Consider the following 15,360-nt stretch of genomic DNA (forward strand, 5'->3'; position numbering starts at 1 on the left):
TATATTTCTAATATATTATAAGCCTCTATGGGCTAGGCTGAGACTTTAGCCATCAAGCTGCAAATTGTTGCTACAGGGGAACAATTTAGGCTGCAACCAACTGAATTAGAAGCAAACTGATTCACAGGCTGAGGAATACTGCTACTACACTTGACATCTTAAAACAAAAATCTCTTATCCCAAATAAAATGGTAAGCTTTGTAGTAACTCATATAATTTTTTCTTGGTCTTCACAACTCAGTGAAGTCACTGTTAAGTTGCTAGTAAGAATCAGTCATCTTTACTAATACTGGAAGGTTAAACACTGAGTTTCCCTCACAAACTTATTATTTCAGTCTAAATCAACCTAATTTCCTTCTCACTTTTGAATCAGGGCCAGGTGACTTAGGCAACACATTCTTGAAGGCTGAAAGAAACAAAGCCTGGCACACTTTGGGCTTCAGCACGAGTTGGCACTTCTTTCTATCTCTAATGGATCCCCTTTCTATAAGCTAGTTATGTGCTAGGCTCATGATTAAGTATGAGTTCTAACTGTCCAGTGATCACATTGGAAGGGAGAAGGAAGAGGTAAAGAGCTAGGCTGCTCACCTGAATCTTCACTATCGTAGCAGGTCTTGCTGTATGACTGGAACTCAACTTGGGGAGGCAGGTCCTGAGTAGACACTGGGGTACCCTGCGGGTCTGCATAAAGCAGTAGCAAAGGCTGATAATGCCCCTTGATGCATTTGGTCACCACATCCTTCCATTTCGGCCCAATCTGAACCAGAAACAATCAGAAAAACATGAGTTATACTTCATATCCACAATTCAAAACATATCTTCCTATTCTGTTTTTCTAAAGAAAATAAAAGAAATAAAAAGACAAGAATTGGGTAAAGAGACCACAAAAGAGACCTTAGACCTAAATTTCATGAGTTTTTTGTTAAGTCTGTTTTTGTTAAATCTTTTTAGAAAGCAATGGAACCTTATAAGAGATAGGAATGATGAATAAAATTACTTTCATTCCTGTGAAACAACAATTCAGTTGTGAAATATAAATAAAAGTACTCCAAGGTGAACATGCTATGTGAGGGGACTTCAGCTGCCTTGGTGACCAATTCCTTTTCACATATTAAAGCCCTGGCTTGAAATTTACAATTCTATAAATTATATAATTTTCTCCTAAATATTAAAATCACTTTTATGAATCTAAAGAGCAGGCAGAAACTCTCTCACAGACTGCTTTAGAATGAATGACATTCCATTTCAGAGTTCACACGTGACAGGACATAAATGTCAAACTGCTTAGAATAGACAGATGAACCTCAGTCTTAGCTTTGAACTGGATTCAGCGCTGCCAAAGCAGTGGAAAAGAGTGACAGAAGACCATGGAAACAACAATCCAATCAAATCTCTAAACTCACCCTCTCTTAAACTTGAACCAGTCACATTCTGAGATGGTGTGCTCTGAAGAGTTGAACAATTAGCATAGTGCTTATTTCATAATAGATGTTCATTAAATTTTTAACTTAGTTATTATTTTAACTAAAAAAAATATGCTTTTTTAAAAGTTTATTTATTTATTTTAGGAGAGAGAGAGCACAAATGGGGGAGGGCCAGAGAGAGAAGAAGAAAGAGAATCCCAAGCAGACTCCATGCTCAGCACAGAGCCTGACATGAATCTTGATCCCACAAACCATAAGATCATGACCTGGGCCAAAATCGAGAGTTGGATGCTTAACTGACCAAGCCACCCAGGCACCCCAACAAACATGCTTTTTATATACAAATCTTATTTAATTTCTTATAAGGCATGTATTATTTTTCAAATAAAAAGGCTAAAGCTCAAGGAATTCATATAAATCAGCCAAAATTACAACAGCAAAAAGAGATAGAGAATCAGGAAATTTGACAGAGTTTACCATTTGTGAAAGACAGGGCTAAAGGTCCACAGATTGGTGTAAATTATAGTTAGGAGTCTCCTAGCCACCAGCCTTTATCAAGAAGCTTCCTAACTCATGCAGATCCTTTAACGACTTTAGTCACAGATTCTGTGATTTAGATAGTACCAAGTTTCCAGCTTTAAATATCCTCATAGCCCTATTTTTTTCTACATGATCCCCAAAACATGTTAATCTATGATAAGGTACTTCAGGTAAGTACCAATCAGAGAACAATTTATAGCAGCCCTAACACAAAGTATTACAAGGTATTACCTAAGACAAAGTATTACCATTGATAATTCCAAGTTTGAAATTCTGAAGTTCATGCTAACCTTCTAACCTAATTTGAAGCATTAAACTGTTCTCACTCAAATCAACCACTTAATACAAAAAAAAAAAAAAAAAAAAAAAACCCTGTCAACTATAAACATAACTGTGCTGACTGCATGGCGAGAGGATTCAGAGAAAATAACAGAAAATATATCGATCTATCTTTGAGGAACTTGTCATCTACTGGAAAAGACTGATACTTTCATAAATTCAATAGATAGGTAAGTAAACAGACATCAAAATTATGAAAATAAACACCAAATACAAGTAATTATCCTTAGTTTTTTGTTGCTGTTATCAAACACTTCCAGAAGGGCTTGAATATTCCTACCTCCTTGACATGAGCATCATCAAAATACATCCATTTGCGGATCTTTGTTTGGAAAAAGAATGTAGAATAATGTTTGCCATAGTAACAGATCATTCCTACTAAGTACAGTTCAGACTGCTTGGCCCGATCATCCGTCACTCTGAAAAACAGCTGTGGGGAAAGAAGAGAATGAAAAAAACAGTCAAATACTCAGCCCTCTCACATCAATCTCTTAGCACACTCCATCATTTCTTATTAACGTACTGACTTGTTTCTCCATGCTTCATTCTAAGATTTTTCCTAGTCCATGTTAATCATCAGAAATGAACCTAAAAAGACAAAATGTAGGGAAAAGCAAGACGGATAGTGGCCAGTAAACCGGTAAGGTGGTGATGTTTCTTCATAACTTACAATATTTTATTGCTGGTGCCTATCGTAAGAGGATTCAAGAAAGTAGAAAAATACAAAATAAAACAAAAACAAACACTGATGTTTCAAAAGTTACTTACCAGCTGGCACCACAAATATAAATTTCCTGCTGAGACCCTAACTAAGGGGTAAAGAGTCCCTTAGGAAGAGCAATACCACCATGCTGATTACCAGCATTTCACTGCTGTATGTTCTAACAGATATACAAAAAATTTTTGAAGAAAAGAATGCTGCCTTGAGAAACTTATTTGAATCAGAAAATCATCATAGAAATAAAACAAAACTAGAACAGTACAGAATATGTAGACTACAGGAATTTAGAAAAAAGAGATTTAATTGTGTATAACCTACTCATGTCAGAGATTCCTTAGGAAGGAGACCTAAAATAAGATTCCAGACAGTGCATTCATTCTCAGTTGTAACTTAGTGATATTAAAGAATGACAAGGAATCTCCTTAGTCACAGGACTATAAGAGAAAGAAACCAGTGAAAGGAAACCACAGAGTTTCTGGCTCTTCTCTTGAACTGAAGGAAAACCCTGCCTATACTAGGGCACGGAGCTGATAAGGTAAAAGATCCCAGGTCTGAAGTCATTTTCCCTATTTTCTTGAATAGATGCACAGAAAACTGCTAACCTACTGAATTCTTTTCCAAGCTACTCCATTACCTTTGCAACAGACATTGGTTCCTCACTGTGAATTTTGTATTCTAAAACTCAGGTCACCAACCTTTACCCCTTCACCCTCCCATAGCAGCTCTAGTCAAGACTGCTCACTTCTTTGACCTTATTACCACCTGTGGTAGACTACACCTCCCAACTCTACTTTGTATAAACAAGCAATGAGTAGAGTACACAATAACTCTATAAATTGCTTGATTTTTATCAGTAGCTAAGCTCTGTCCATCCTGTCTTTCAAGACCAATTTTATCCCATTTTTCCTAAAAAGTCTACACCACCTACACCTATAAGTATATACTTATACTAGGATATAAGTATTCACTGCCCTTAAGCAATACTAAGACACAAGAACTAAGTCAGAGATAAAGGTAATTAATACTCACATCACCCAGCTTCAGGCAGGTACCCAGGCTGTGAATGACATCCTCTGCCAAGTCTGAGTGGTCCGAGTCCCATACCAGCCCAATTGTAATAATCTGTGGAGCATTCATCAACACACGGCGAATCCGAATCCTTTCTCCACAGTTACTCTGAAATACATATATAAGGCTGGTTTGAGATGTTTCCCACCGGCTCTGCCTCAATTTCCTAATCCGAGGGCTCCCCTCTCCACTCTGAACCCCACCTCTGACTTAACTCACCGGACAGTTCCGCAGATCCCCCATGGTGCTGGCATTTTGCAGCAGCTCACCAAACATGCTTGGTGAGGGTTTTTCACGTCTTTCCAGCATACAAATAGCCTGATTGCTTCAAGGTGGGGGAATGGAAGGGTATGATGGTAGGAATTACACAGAGTTATAACTAAATCAAATAGATTACTCATGCAAACTCCTAACTCACATGTTTGATTTTCTTCCTCTTCCCACTATACCAAAGCCCCTTGTCCTGACCAGTCTCAGTGTCCCAAACACAATGAGCACCTTTGCCCGTCCCCAGATCCAAAGCTCATAGAATCCCCATTTCTCCTCCCACCTTGCTGACCAGAACTGAACCTAAGAAAGGGGGGTGGGGTGGGAGGACTGGGAAGGAAGGAAGGAAGAAGAACAAAAATTATTTTAAAATTATTGTTCTGAGTTCCTACAATATAACACCGTCTTAACAATAAGGATATAAGCTATTTGGATGCTGTTAGTAGAAACTTATCACTTGAACCTAAGGGTACAAATAGAGAACCTTTAAGACTCACCAAAGGGAAGTGGTGGAGATGTAATGTACCATCTGGATGAAAGGCAGCGGATCAGAAGTGGCACCACAGCTGGTACATACACACTGGGACCGGGGTAAAAAAGCAAAACCAAGTAACCACAGTCATTAATTGTTTTGACACCCATCTGATAACCCACATCCCTGGATACAGTGTTCTTGAAGAAGAAAAGAAGTGATGAAGACAGAAATAATGTTCACCTGTTCAAACAACGTCATTGCAAATTTCTGGTGGGAGATGCAGTGTTGGGCAGTACATATATCTTCTTTGGTTTCATCAGCAATGTGGAAGTGAATTCTCATCAAGAGATTTTCCTAATAAGGAAAGAATAAAAGCAGCATATCAATGATATTTAATAGAAAAATGCACAAATTGGTAGGCAGTGTACTCAGAGAAAACAGTAATCCTCTTGGAAGGTAGGAATACCTCTGATTTTTTTTTAAAAAACTGTTTAATTTGAAATAATTATAAATTCATAGGAAGTTTCAAAAAAATTGTTTAAGAGGTCATGTACCCTTCACCCAGTTTCCTCCAATGGTCATCTTGCATAACTATAGTACACTATCTAAACCAAGAAATGGACATCAACACAGTCTACAGAGTTTATTTAGATTTCACCAGTTTTACATATACTTATTTGTGTGTCTAACTCTGTGCAATTTTATCAGATGTATAGTCATATAACAACCACCACAATCAAGAAAGAAAATTGTTCCATCACAAGGTTCCCTTATATTATTCCTTCATAGCCTTTTCCACCCAATTCCAACCCGAACACCTAGCAACCTATAATCTGTTTTCCTATCTCTATAATTTTATTATTTTAAGAATGTTATATAAATGGGAGCATATGGTTTATAACCTTTTGATACTGTGTTTTTTCTCTCAGCATAGTTCCCTTTAGATCCATTGAAGTTGATGTGCAAATCAGTAATTCCTTTTTATTACTGAATAGTATTCCATGGTATGGAAGTACCAAATCTTGTGTCACTATTTACCATCAAAGGCATTTGGGTTGTTTCCAGTTTGGGGCTATTATAAATAAAGATTCTATGAACATTCATGTACAGGTTTTTTTTTTGGTTTTTTTTTTTTCAACGTTTATTTTTGGGACAGAGAGAGACAAAGCATGAACGGGGGAGGGGCAGAGAGAGAGGGAGACACAGAATCAGAAACAGGCTCCAGGCTCTGAGCCACCAGCCCAGAGCCCGACGCGGGGCTCGAACTCACGGACCGCGAGATCGTGACCTGGCTGAAGTCGGACGCTCAACCGACTGCGCCACCCAGGCGCCCCAACAGGTTTTTTATAAACATAAGTTTTAGTTTCTCTGGGATACATGTCCAAGAACACAACTACTGAACCTTATGATCTCCAGACCAGCAGCATCTGTATTAGCATCACCTGGAAACTTGTTAGAGCTAGATATTCTTGGGCCCTAATCTAGACCTACTGAATCAGAAATTCAATGGAGTGTGACACAGCAATTTGTATTTTATTTTTTTATTTTTTTATTTTATTTTTTTTTAATTTTTTTTTTTCAACGTTTATTTATTTTTGGGACAGAGAGAGACAGAGCATGAACGGAGGAGGGGCAGAGAGAGAGGGAGACACAGAATCAGAAACAGGCTCCAGGCTCTGAGCCATCAGCCCAGAGCCTGACACGGGGCTCGAACTCCCGGACCGCGAGATCGTGACCTGGCTGAAGTCGGACGCTTAACCGACTGCGCCACCCAGGCGCCCCAGCAATTTGTATTTTAATGAGTCCTGTCTCCTTTGAAGGTGAGACCAATGTTTTATGCCATGGCAAGCACAAAACTACTGTTAAGCCCAAAGGAGAAAGAATAAACCTGTTCTACAATTCCTACTGTATTAGCAGAGTCACCCTAAAGCTTTGAGAAACTAGGGAAATTCCTAGCTCTAATTGAGAGACCAGGGACAGAGTAAATACTACAGTAAAGTACCTAGTCCCTGATGGAGACCATCAACAGTCTCACCCCATATCAGAGAGGGCCAGAGGCCAACACTTACAAAGCACTCTGCAGCATCATCCATAATTCCCAGCTGGAAACGCTGTTCATCCTGAAAGGTCTTTGCCAGAGCACTGCGGAGAGTGTCAGATGGAAGCACTTTTTCACTACTACACTGAAACTGGTTAAAGATTCCCTGTAGGAAAGAGGTTAGACAAGGGAAAAAGCACAATGATGTTATTAAGCTTCTATACATCCCAATCTGTCAAGCTAGCATCTCCATGCTTATAACATTGGAACCAAACGTATTTTCCATGAGTTGATCTGCTTGCAGCTAGTACTAAAAAAGTAAAAAATCAAGTGTCAGAATAAAGGGTATAATCTGTGCTAGTAAGGATCCTTGCTCTTCCATCTGTCATAGACCACTGTCATGAGTTAATGTAATTGGGTACCTCATTTCCTCTGACACAGATAGAGGTAGATGATTCACAGTAGATAAGAGCAAATTATATATAAACGGTTTGGTAAATTATTCTCTGGGGGCTCATCCTATTAAATTTAGCCCCTTCTTTTAATTTAAAATTACTCAAGGGGCGCCTGGGTGGCTCAGTCGGTTAATCATCCGACTGGCTCAGGTCATGATCTCATGATTTGTGAGTTCAAGCCTCACATTGGGTTCTGTGCTGACAGCTCAGAGCCTGGAGCTTGCTTCAGATTCTGCGTCTCCCTCTCCTCTGTCTCTGCCCCTCCCCCACTAGCACTCTATCTCTCAAAAATAAACATTAAAAAATGTTTTTAATTACTCAAATATAAATAAAAAAATAAAATTACTGAAAGTACAAAGAATAATATAACAAATATCTACTTGTCTAATACCCAGAAATAAACATTCCATTATGTTTAATCCCAATCTACATATAAAGCTAATGTCCTGGGCACCTGGGTGGCTCAGCCGTTAAGCATTTGACTTAGTCTCAGGTCATGATCTCACAATTCGTGAGTCTGAGTCCCACATCAGGTAAGCTTGAGCCCTGCTTTGGGTGAGCCCCGCTTCTCTCTTTCTATCTCTCTCTCTCTCTCTCTCTCCTTCTGCCCTCCTGTGATTCTCTCTCTCTCTCTCTCTCTCTCTCTCTCTGCCCCTCCCTTACTTGCCTCCCCCGCCCCAAGCTCTCTCTCTTTCAAAAAAAAAAAAAAGATAAAGTCCCTTTTAAGACCACCCACTCTCTACCAGCCACTCACTATCATGAGTTTGTTGCACAATTTTCTGTTTTTAATACTTCTGTATACATATGTGTAAGTATATGTGTAAGTGTGTTTATATGTGTGTGTATGTGTCTATATATGTGTGTGTATATACGTACATAGTGCACTTTTATGTGCATTTTTTGTTTGTATACAAAGTATCACACTGACTTACTTTTTTAAATTCAGCATTATTTTTGAGATCTATCCATAATACACACACACACACACACACACACACGGTTCATCCCTTTTTGCTACTGTATTGTGTTTTACCAGGTCTATACAACATATATTTATCCATTTCTTTATTGAAATTTTGGCAGTCTCAAATTTTTGCTATTATAAAGAGGCTATGTCAACTTATACTTCCAGTAACAGATGAATATAAATAAATTTCCCCTTATCCTTGTCAGCAATTAATAAATACAGTTGGACTAGTTAATTTTAGTCTTTCAAACTGCATCTAGTTTTTCTGGGTCTTTTGCAAATATGATTTGTGGCAAATATCTTCTTCCCAGTCTTTTAGTGTCTTTTATGTGGAGCAGTTTTTAAATTTTAATGTGATCAAATTACCCATCTTCAGCATCTTTACCTGATCTGAACCAATGATGAATGTGATGTTCAGAGAATAGAAACAGAGAGTGGCAACAAGTGGCACCTGGTTTGATGAGTACTTCTCGAGTGGTATTGGACCTTCCCAACATAAATTAGAATATGCTCCTTTGACATCACATGGCCCAAATCCTCACTAAACCACCCAGATAAGCAACAAATTCAATGATGAGTTACATATCAACATACCAAAGAATGTCACTCACTTGAAATTCTTACCAGTATTTAAAAAAAAAAAAAAGCCATGGTTATTTTTCAGACTTACTAATGAGACCAGAAATGAGACCATTTTATAAACCTACCTATGTGATCTAAGAATAGGAGGCCCCACCAATTTAGAATGGTCAAATCTTGTTCCTCATCTTACTTGAACTATCAGCAGCTCAGTCATTCACTCTCTCCAAATTTTTATTCAATTACCCTCTCAATATAGTATTTCCTGATCACTCTTTTTAAAATTGCAAGCTCCACCCCCACTTCCCCAAACCTCCTACCCTTACCTGTTTTATTTTTCTCTGTAGCACTTATTATCATCTATAACACCACGTATTTTACTTATTTATTGTCTGACTACACTCTCTAAGTCTGAGTACAAAAAATTTTTGCCCTTTAATTCTCTACTCTACTACTCACTCTCAACACCTAGAAGGGTACTGGCATATAGAGGGCAACCAATAACTAGTTTTGAATGGATGGATGAATGGATGAATGAATGATGTAATATGGGTAGATCTTACTAAGGAAAAATATTATCAAGTCCCCTCTTTTTTAAAGCAGATAAAGAACCACCTAGAAAAGTTGAAAAATTTTCCTAAGGAAATATAATTTTCCTAAGGTAGTATAACTGGTTAAAACAAAATGGGATTGAACTTCATTCTGCTAATTAAAAGCTGGAACTGTTTTTCCCTCATTCTACTTTCTTTTCTTTTTTTTTTTTTTTTTTAATGTTTATTTATTTTTGAGAGAGGGAGAGAGACAGAGCCCGAACAGGGGAGGGGCAGAGAGAGAGGGAGACACAGAATCTGAAGCAGGCTTCAGGCTCCAAGCTGTCAGCACACGACCCAATGCAGGGCTAGAACTCACAAAACCACAAGATCATGACCTGAGCCAAAGTCGAATGTTCAACCAACTGAGCCATCCAGGTGGCCCTCCTCATTCTACTTTCTTACTAGCATTGTTCCTCCTCTTACACATTGAGCATCTATCCCAACAGCAGCTCAAAAACAATTTGCTACATAACCTGCTATTATTTCCCTACAAATGATTCCATATGATATGGAGATGACAGTATTAGTAATACATATTTAGTATTATTTAATAAGCTAGGAGCTGGGGGAAAATCTATTATAATTGCTTCAAATTACTTTGGATTAACCTAGACATTTTTCACAAATCTATTTTAAAATCAAGTAAAGGCAAGACAGGAACTTCCATAATTTGTTACTAGAAATAGAAGAATGTCTATTAGTGACCATTAAACTACACCAAAAGGAAAGGTCTAGGTACACAGTTAAACATTCTCAGAGGACAACTGATATATCTATACCAAGTGATTTTGAAACAGAGGAATAGAGAAACAAAGGAAAAGGTAGGAAAAGAAGCAGTGGCCACTATCATATCCCAACCTGCTGCTCTTCTCAATTGTTAATGCTAAGATATTACTAAGATATTAGTGCTGACAAAGGCTCTATCTCTAGAGCAAGAGATGGATGAGGTTTGGTCCTTTGTCCAGAGTCCAAAACTGCTTCCAAAACAAACCAGTGGGAAATGACTTCCAGGATAGTTCTGTACAAATGTGATATTTGCAAACTACAGCCCCTTTAGTCTTTCTCAACTGAGTTCCCTCAAGAATTAAGCCCTAATACTCTAAGGCATCAACAATTACTAATGAACTAACTTCTCTCCTATGTATAACAGTAGTTATGTTATCATCCAGAGAGAATTAAAAGAACAGTCACTCAAGGCACTTACTGTGTTCTGTGGTTCAGATGACCCTGCTTGAGAAAGGACAGGGCTCCACTGAGAGATGGCATAGAGTAATAATTAAGAGCATGGACTATGGAACCAAACTATCTGGATCCCAAACCCCAGTCCAAAATTTACCATTTCTATGACCTTAGAAAAGTTACTTAACTTCTCTAGTCTTCAGTTTCCTTTTTTTTTTTTTTAAGATTTTATTTTTTTTTTTTAATTTTTTTTTTTTAACGTTTATTTTTTATTTTTGGGACAGAGAGAGACAGAGCATGAACGGGGGAGGGGCAGAGAGAGAGGGAGACACAGAATCGGAAACAGGCTCCAGGCTCTGAGCCATCAGCCCAGAGCCCGACGCGGGGCTCGAACTCACGGACCGCGAGATCGTGACCTGGCTGAAGTCGGACGCTTAACCGACTGCGCCACCCAGGCGCCCCTAAGATTTTATTTTTAAGTAATCTCTATGCCTAACATGGGGCTCAAACTCATGACCCATAGATCAAGAGTCACATACTCTACTGACAGCCAGCCAGGCACCCCCAGTTTCTTTCTTTTCTTTTCTTTCTTTCTTTCTTTTTTTCTTTCTTTCTTTCAATTTATTTTGACAGATAGAGAGTGAGGGGGGAGGGGCAAAGAGAGAGGGAGAGAGAGAATCCCAAGCAGGCTCCACGCTGTCAGTGCAGAGCCATATGTGGGGCTCAATCCCATGAACCATGAGATCATGACCTAAGCCAAGATCAAGAGCTGGACACTTAACTGACTGAGCCACCCAGGTACCTCTAAAAGAGGATTAGCAGGTGGGGCCGCCTGGGTGGCTTGGTTAACCGTCCTACTTTGGCTTAGGTCATGATCTCGTGGTTCATGAGTTTGAGCCCCGTGTCGGGCTCTGTGTGACAGCTCAGAGCCTGGAGCCTACTTAAGATTCTGTGTCACCCTCTCTCTGCCCTCCTCTGCTTGTGCTCGTTCTCTCTCTCTCTCTCAAAGAATGAATAAACAAAACAAAACAAAATTTTAAAAGAGGATTAGTGGGTGGGGGTGCCTGGGTGGCTCAGTTGGTTAAGCGTCTGACTCTTGTTTTTGGCTCAAGTCATGATCATGGTTTCATTAGTTCCAGTCACGTGTCGGGCTGTGCACTGACAGTGCAGAGCCTGCTTGGAATTCTCTCTCTCTCTTCCTCTCTCTCTACCCCCTTCCATGCTCATGCTATCTCTCTCTCAAAATAAATAGACTTTGAACATTTTAAATAATAAATAAATAAATAAATAAATAAATAAATAAATAAATAATGATCAGTAATAGTAGTTATCTCCTAGGGTTATTTACAGATTAAATAAATTATCTTTTTCTCTATCTACCTGTCTATCTATACCTTAGACTAATGCCTGGCTATATAAGTGCTTATCTAAGTATTAGCTGTCATCATCATTATCATTATCATCAACATCACTATCATTATTATTATATTTTAGGTTACTAAGGAGCCTGTCTGCTACTGACCGTGCGTCAGAAATGCCATCTACCTTGAACTACCTCCCTAGTCTCTGAAATCTGGGTAAGAAGGACAAACTACTTCTCTTTCTGTTGCTCTTACTCAAGAGAGGCAGATTTCCCATGATTAGATAAGAAGGGTTTCAACACAGAAAGGAAAAGACATAGTCAGAGCTCTGCTTATATCCACACTCGATATGCAACAACAGATCTGACTCTTGAGTTCAGTGGCATCAACATCTCCAAACTATATTCTTTTCTCATCTCTTAATTACAGGCAACTTTCTCCATACACACTGAGTATCTGAATGTACTCAGAATGCCTGCATCTTCTTTATTTTATTGTAATTATTGTTATCAGTCTTGCTCTGCTATTGTTAGGAAAAAGCAAGTGTATCAGGAATAAAGCAGCCTGAGCGCTCCCAGCATGCATCTGTGGAGCTGTAGCTCTGGAAGAAGCTGTAGTACAAAGCCCCTCTGTTAGGGCAGCACACTAACCCCTGTGTGTCCCTCTCACATGAGCACAGGGCTGGAACGGGCCTCCTCCTGCTCCCTTTTTCACCCTCCTGCCACCTTTCCCAGAGGGAGATCCTGTTCACACCAAAGAAAGCCAAGAACATTTAGTTCAGAAGTAAGAACAGGTGGTAGGACCAATAAGGAACAAAAACTGGTATTCTTCCAATTGCTGAGTTCTGCGGCAGGGAGTGAGAAAGGGCAGGAAGAACCAAAACCCAGGAATCATTTTTCCCTATGGGGTCCTGATGGTTTCATTTCAATTAACAGAGAAAACCCACCTTTGAGGTTTCTCTCTGCTCTTCTTCACAAAGTGAAACCAAAGAGGTCTTCCTTTTCATTCTCAGAAAAAGGCAAATTACTTTTTGTCTGTTAACTATTTTTTTGGATGCAGTGCAAAAGCAACAAGACTTTAATGACTAAAAGCAGGTGCTTCCCCACCCATTTCTCTTGGATCATGTACCAAACAATTCTACCCACAGGAGCTCATAATTATCTGGATTAGTAAAAACCATGTAAATAAGATAAAAGTGCCATAGAGACAGAAACTCTTTGTGCTTTGGCATCTACAAATGCAGCTGTTGCTTCAGTTTTTTTCCCCCCTAAAACACAGACTTTTGTCTTTAGGCAGGAACAGCTGTTTATTTCTCTCTCAGGATTTCTTAGCCTAGCCTTAGCCTTCTAAAAAAAAGTCATGAGTAGAGAAGATGGGAGTCAAGAAGAAGGGCTACAGCTAAATGTGATGCGTTCTGGGCCCTAGGTCTTTGGAAAGTTAGCAGTCCAACTCATTCCTGGAAGGTGTCCAACAATAACTTCTGCAAAGACACAATACATTTTATGCACTGCTACTAACTCAGTTCTCTTCTTGACCCGGGCTTTCCAAACCTCTCATCATTTTGGCTCTCATAATCACTCCTTTTCTCCACACCTCCTAGAAATCATAGACTTAAATAAATTGTAAGCCTCAATGTGACCAATCAAGTCTGTTTGTAAAAACAACCCTCTGAAAAAAAGATAAAGGAGCTACTACTCCTTGAGTACTACTAGAAAAGAGAATTTTCACTAGTTTTATGTGTTCAAAAGAATCTCAAACATTCTCTTTCAAGAGGGGAAAAGAACATGTAAATGTTTACCATTTTGGCATCCAAACCAGTAACATTGGATTTTTAATGTTTTATTGTAGAAAATCTCAAACATACAAGGGTAGACAAAATAGCACAACAAACTCCTATGTACCTATTATCTATCTTTAACAACTGTGGCCAATCTCATTTCATATATACAACCCACCCACTCATCCCATTCCCAGATCATTCTCAATCAAATACTAGACATTATTCATCTATAAATATTTTGGATATGCCTCTAAAACATAAGAAATCTTTGTTTAAAATTTAATCACACTATAATTACCACACTAAAAAAACGTAATAATAATTCCTTAATATCATCAAATACCCAGTCAGTTTAATAGAAATTCTTGCTCCAACATTGGGGAAGACAGAGAACAGCTGGCTAGTTTCTCCCTTGGGATTCTTTAACCTTATGTCTAAAAATACCTACCTTCTGGATTTCCGGATTATAAAATTATCTGCATATCCTGTATCAGTCCCTTTAAGTAAATCCAATTGTCGATACCATATCTCCCCATGAGTTTTGGGTTTTTTTACACTCAATTCATAACCCAATACTTTGGACTTGCAGTGGTGAAGTTAAAGATGATCATAAACTACCTAGCACACTCATTTGTGCTACCTCTGCAAAAGAGATACACCCACATACACACAAAGACAGACACAGAAAGAAACACCAAGACTTCAAGACGCTAGACAGAGAGCCAAAGAGCAGAGACAGGCCAAATTCACCAGAGGATGGTATTGCTTTTAGTAGGAAATCATAAACTAATGTTGAAATTTTACAAAATATAATAGTCAATTTGCTAATTTTTGTCAAGATCAAAAATGCAGGACCTTAGAGATTACCAACAGTATTTAAATCAAATTTTGACAATCAATACCATAACCACTTACCCCACAGGGGAAATGAAAAGGGGGACCCTTCTGGACATGCACAAAGATTTTGAGATTGTATAAGTTTCAGGCTCTGCCATAAATTCTGGAAAGGAAAGAATCATGATGATCTACTATGTTTTTCCTTGCAGTCATAACCCTCTATTTGAATATCATGTAAAATTCTGAACTCCAAATTTTAAAAAGGATGAAAGACTCAACTTTATACTTTCCAAGTTATATCAATGGTTAAATTAGTTGAGAATATTTAGGTACAGCCTAATAGGCCTTTAAGACTAAGAAAGATTAACCAAAAGACCACACAAATATACTCATACCCCAGAGATAAGCAAAAACAAAGAAGTTCAACTCAAGTAAATGATATTTGCATTAGACAGGGATATACCTTCCTCATGTGAGGTCTGTTGATTACTAGCAAAAATCTCCAGGTAACCTATTAGAAATCTAATTTTCTGGTTTAAATAGTCCAACATAATGGATTTACTCTTCTCTGATATTGGCCATGACCACAGGACAATGAAGAACCTTCTGTTCCAATAATCTACCAAAAAAAGGACTGGACTGATAATGCGCAATGAGTAATTTCTTATACCACTTTACTCCCTGTGCTTATGCTTTCCAGTAGAGGAACAGCTACATGGTACACACAAAATATATTG

At 38.5% G+C, this 15,360-nt stretch overlaps 1 protein-coding gene across 20 annotated transcripts in view; it reads right to left on the reverse strand.

Moving 5' to 3' along the window:
• Positions 1-15,360, reverse strand: part of USP54 (ubiquitin specific peptidase 54) — a 133,690-nt gene that overhangs the window by 33,076 nt on the left and 85,254 nt on the right. For 19 of the 20 annotated variants that reach the window (XM_045439585.1, XM_045439592.1, XM_045439600.1 and 16 more), the window contains 7 exons: positions 6,904-7,038; positions 5,075-5,188; positions 4,857-4,939; positions 4,312-4,417; positions 4,054-4,200; positions 2,584-2,733; positions 589-757 (listed from right to left, as the gene is read on the reverse strand). In XM_045439585.1, coding sequence (XP_045295541.1) covers positions 589-757; positions 2,584-2,733; positions 4,054-4,200; positions 4,312-4,417; positions 4,857-4,939; positions 5,075-5,188; positions 6,904-7,038 — 904 coding nt within the window. Of the gene's footprint in view, positions 1-588; positions 758-2,583; positions 2,734-4,053; positions 4,201-4,311; positions 4,418-4,856; positions 4,940-5,074; positions 5,189-6,903; positions 7,039-14,701; positions 14,787-15,360 lie in introns of all 20 variants that reach the window. The other variant, XM_045439599.1, reaches the window with a different exon arrangement.

This window comes from Leopardus geoffroyi, chromosome D2, assembly GCF_018350155.1.
Source record: "Leopardus geoffroyi isolate Oge1 chromosome D2, O.geoffroyi_Oge1_pat1.0, whole genome shotgun sequence".
Classification (NCBI taxonomy): Eukaryota; Metazoa; Chordata; class Mammalia; order Carnivora; family Felidae; genus Leopardus; species Leopardus geoffroyi.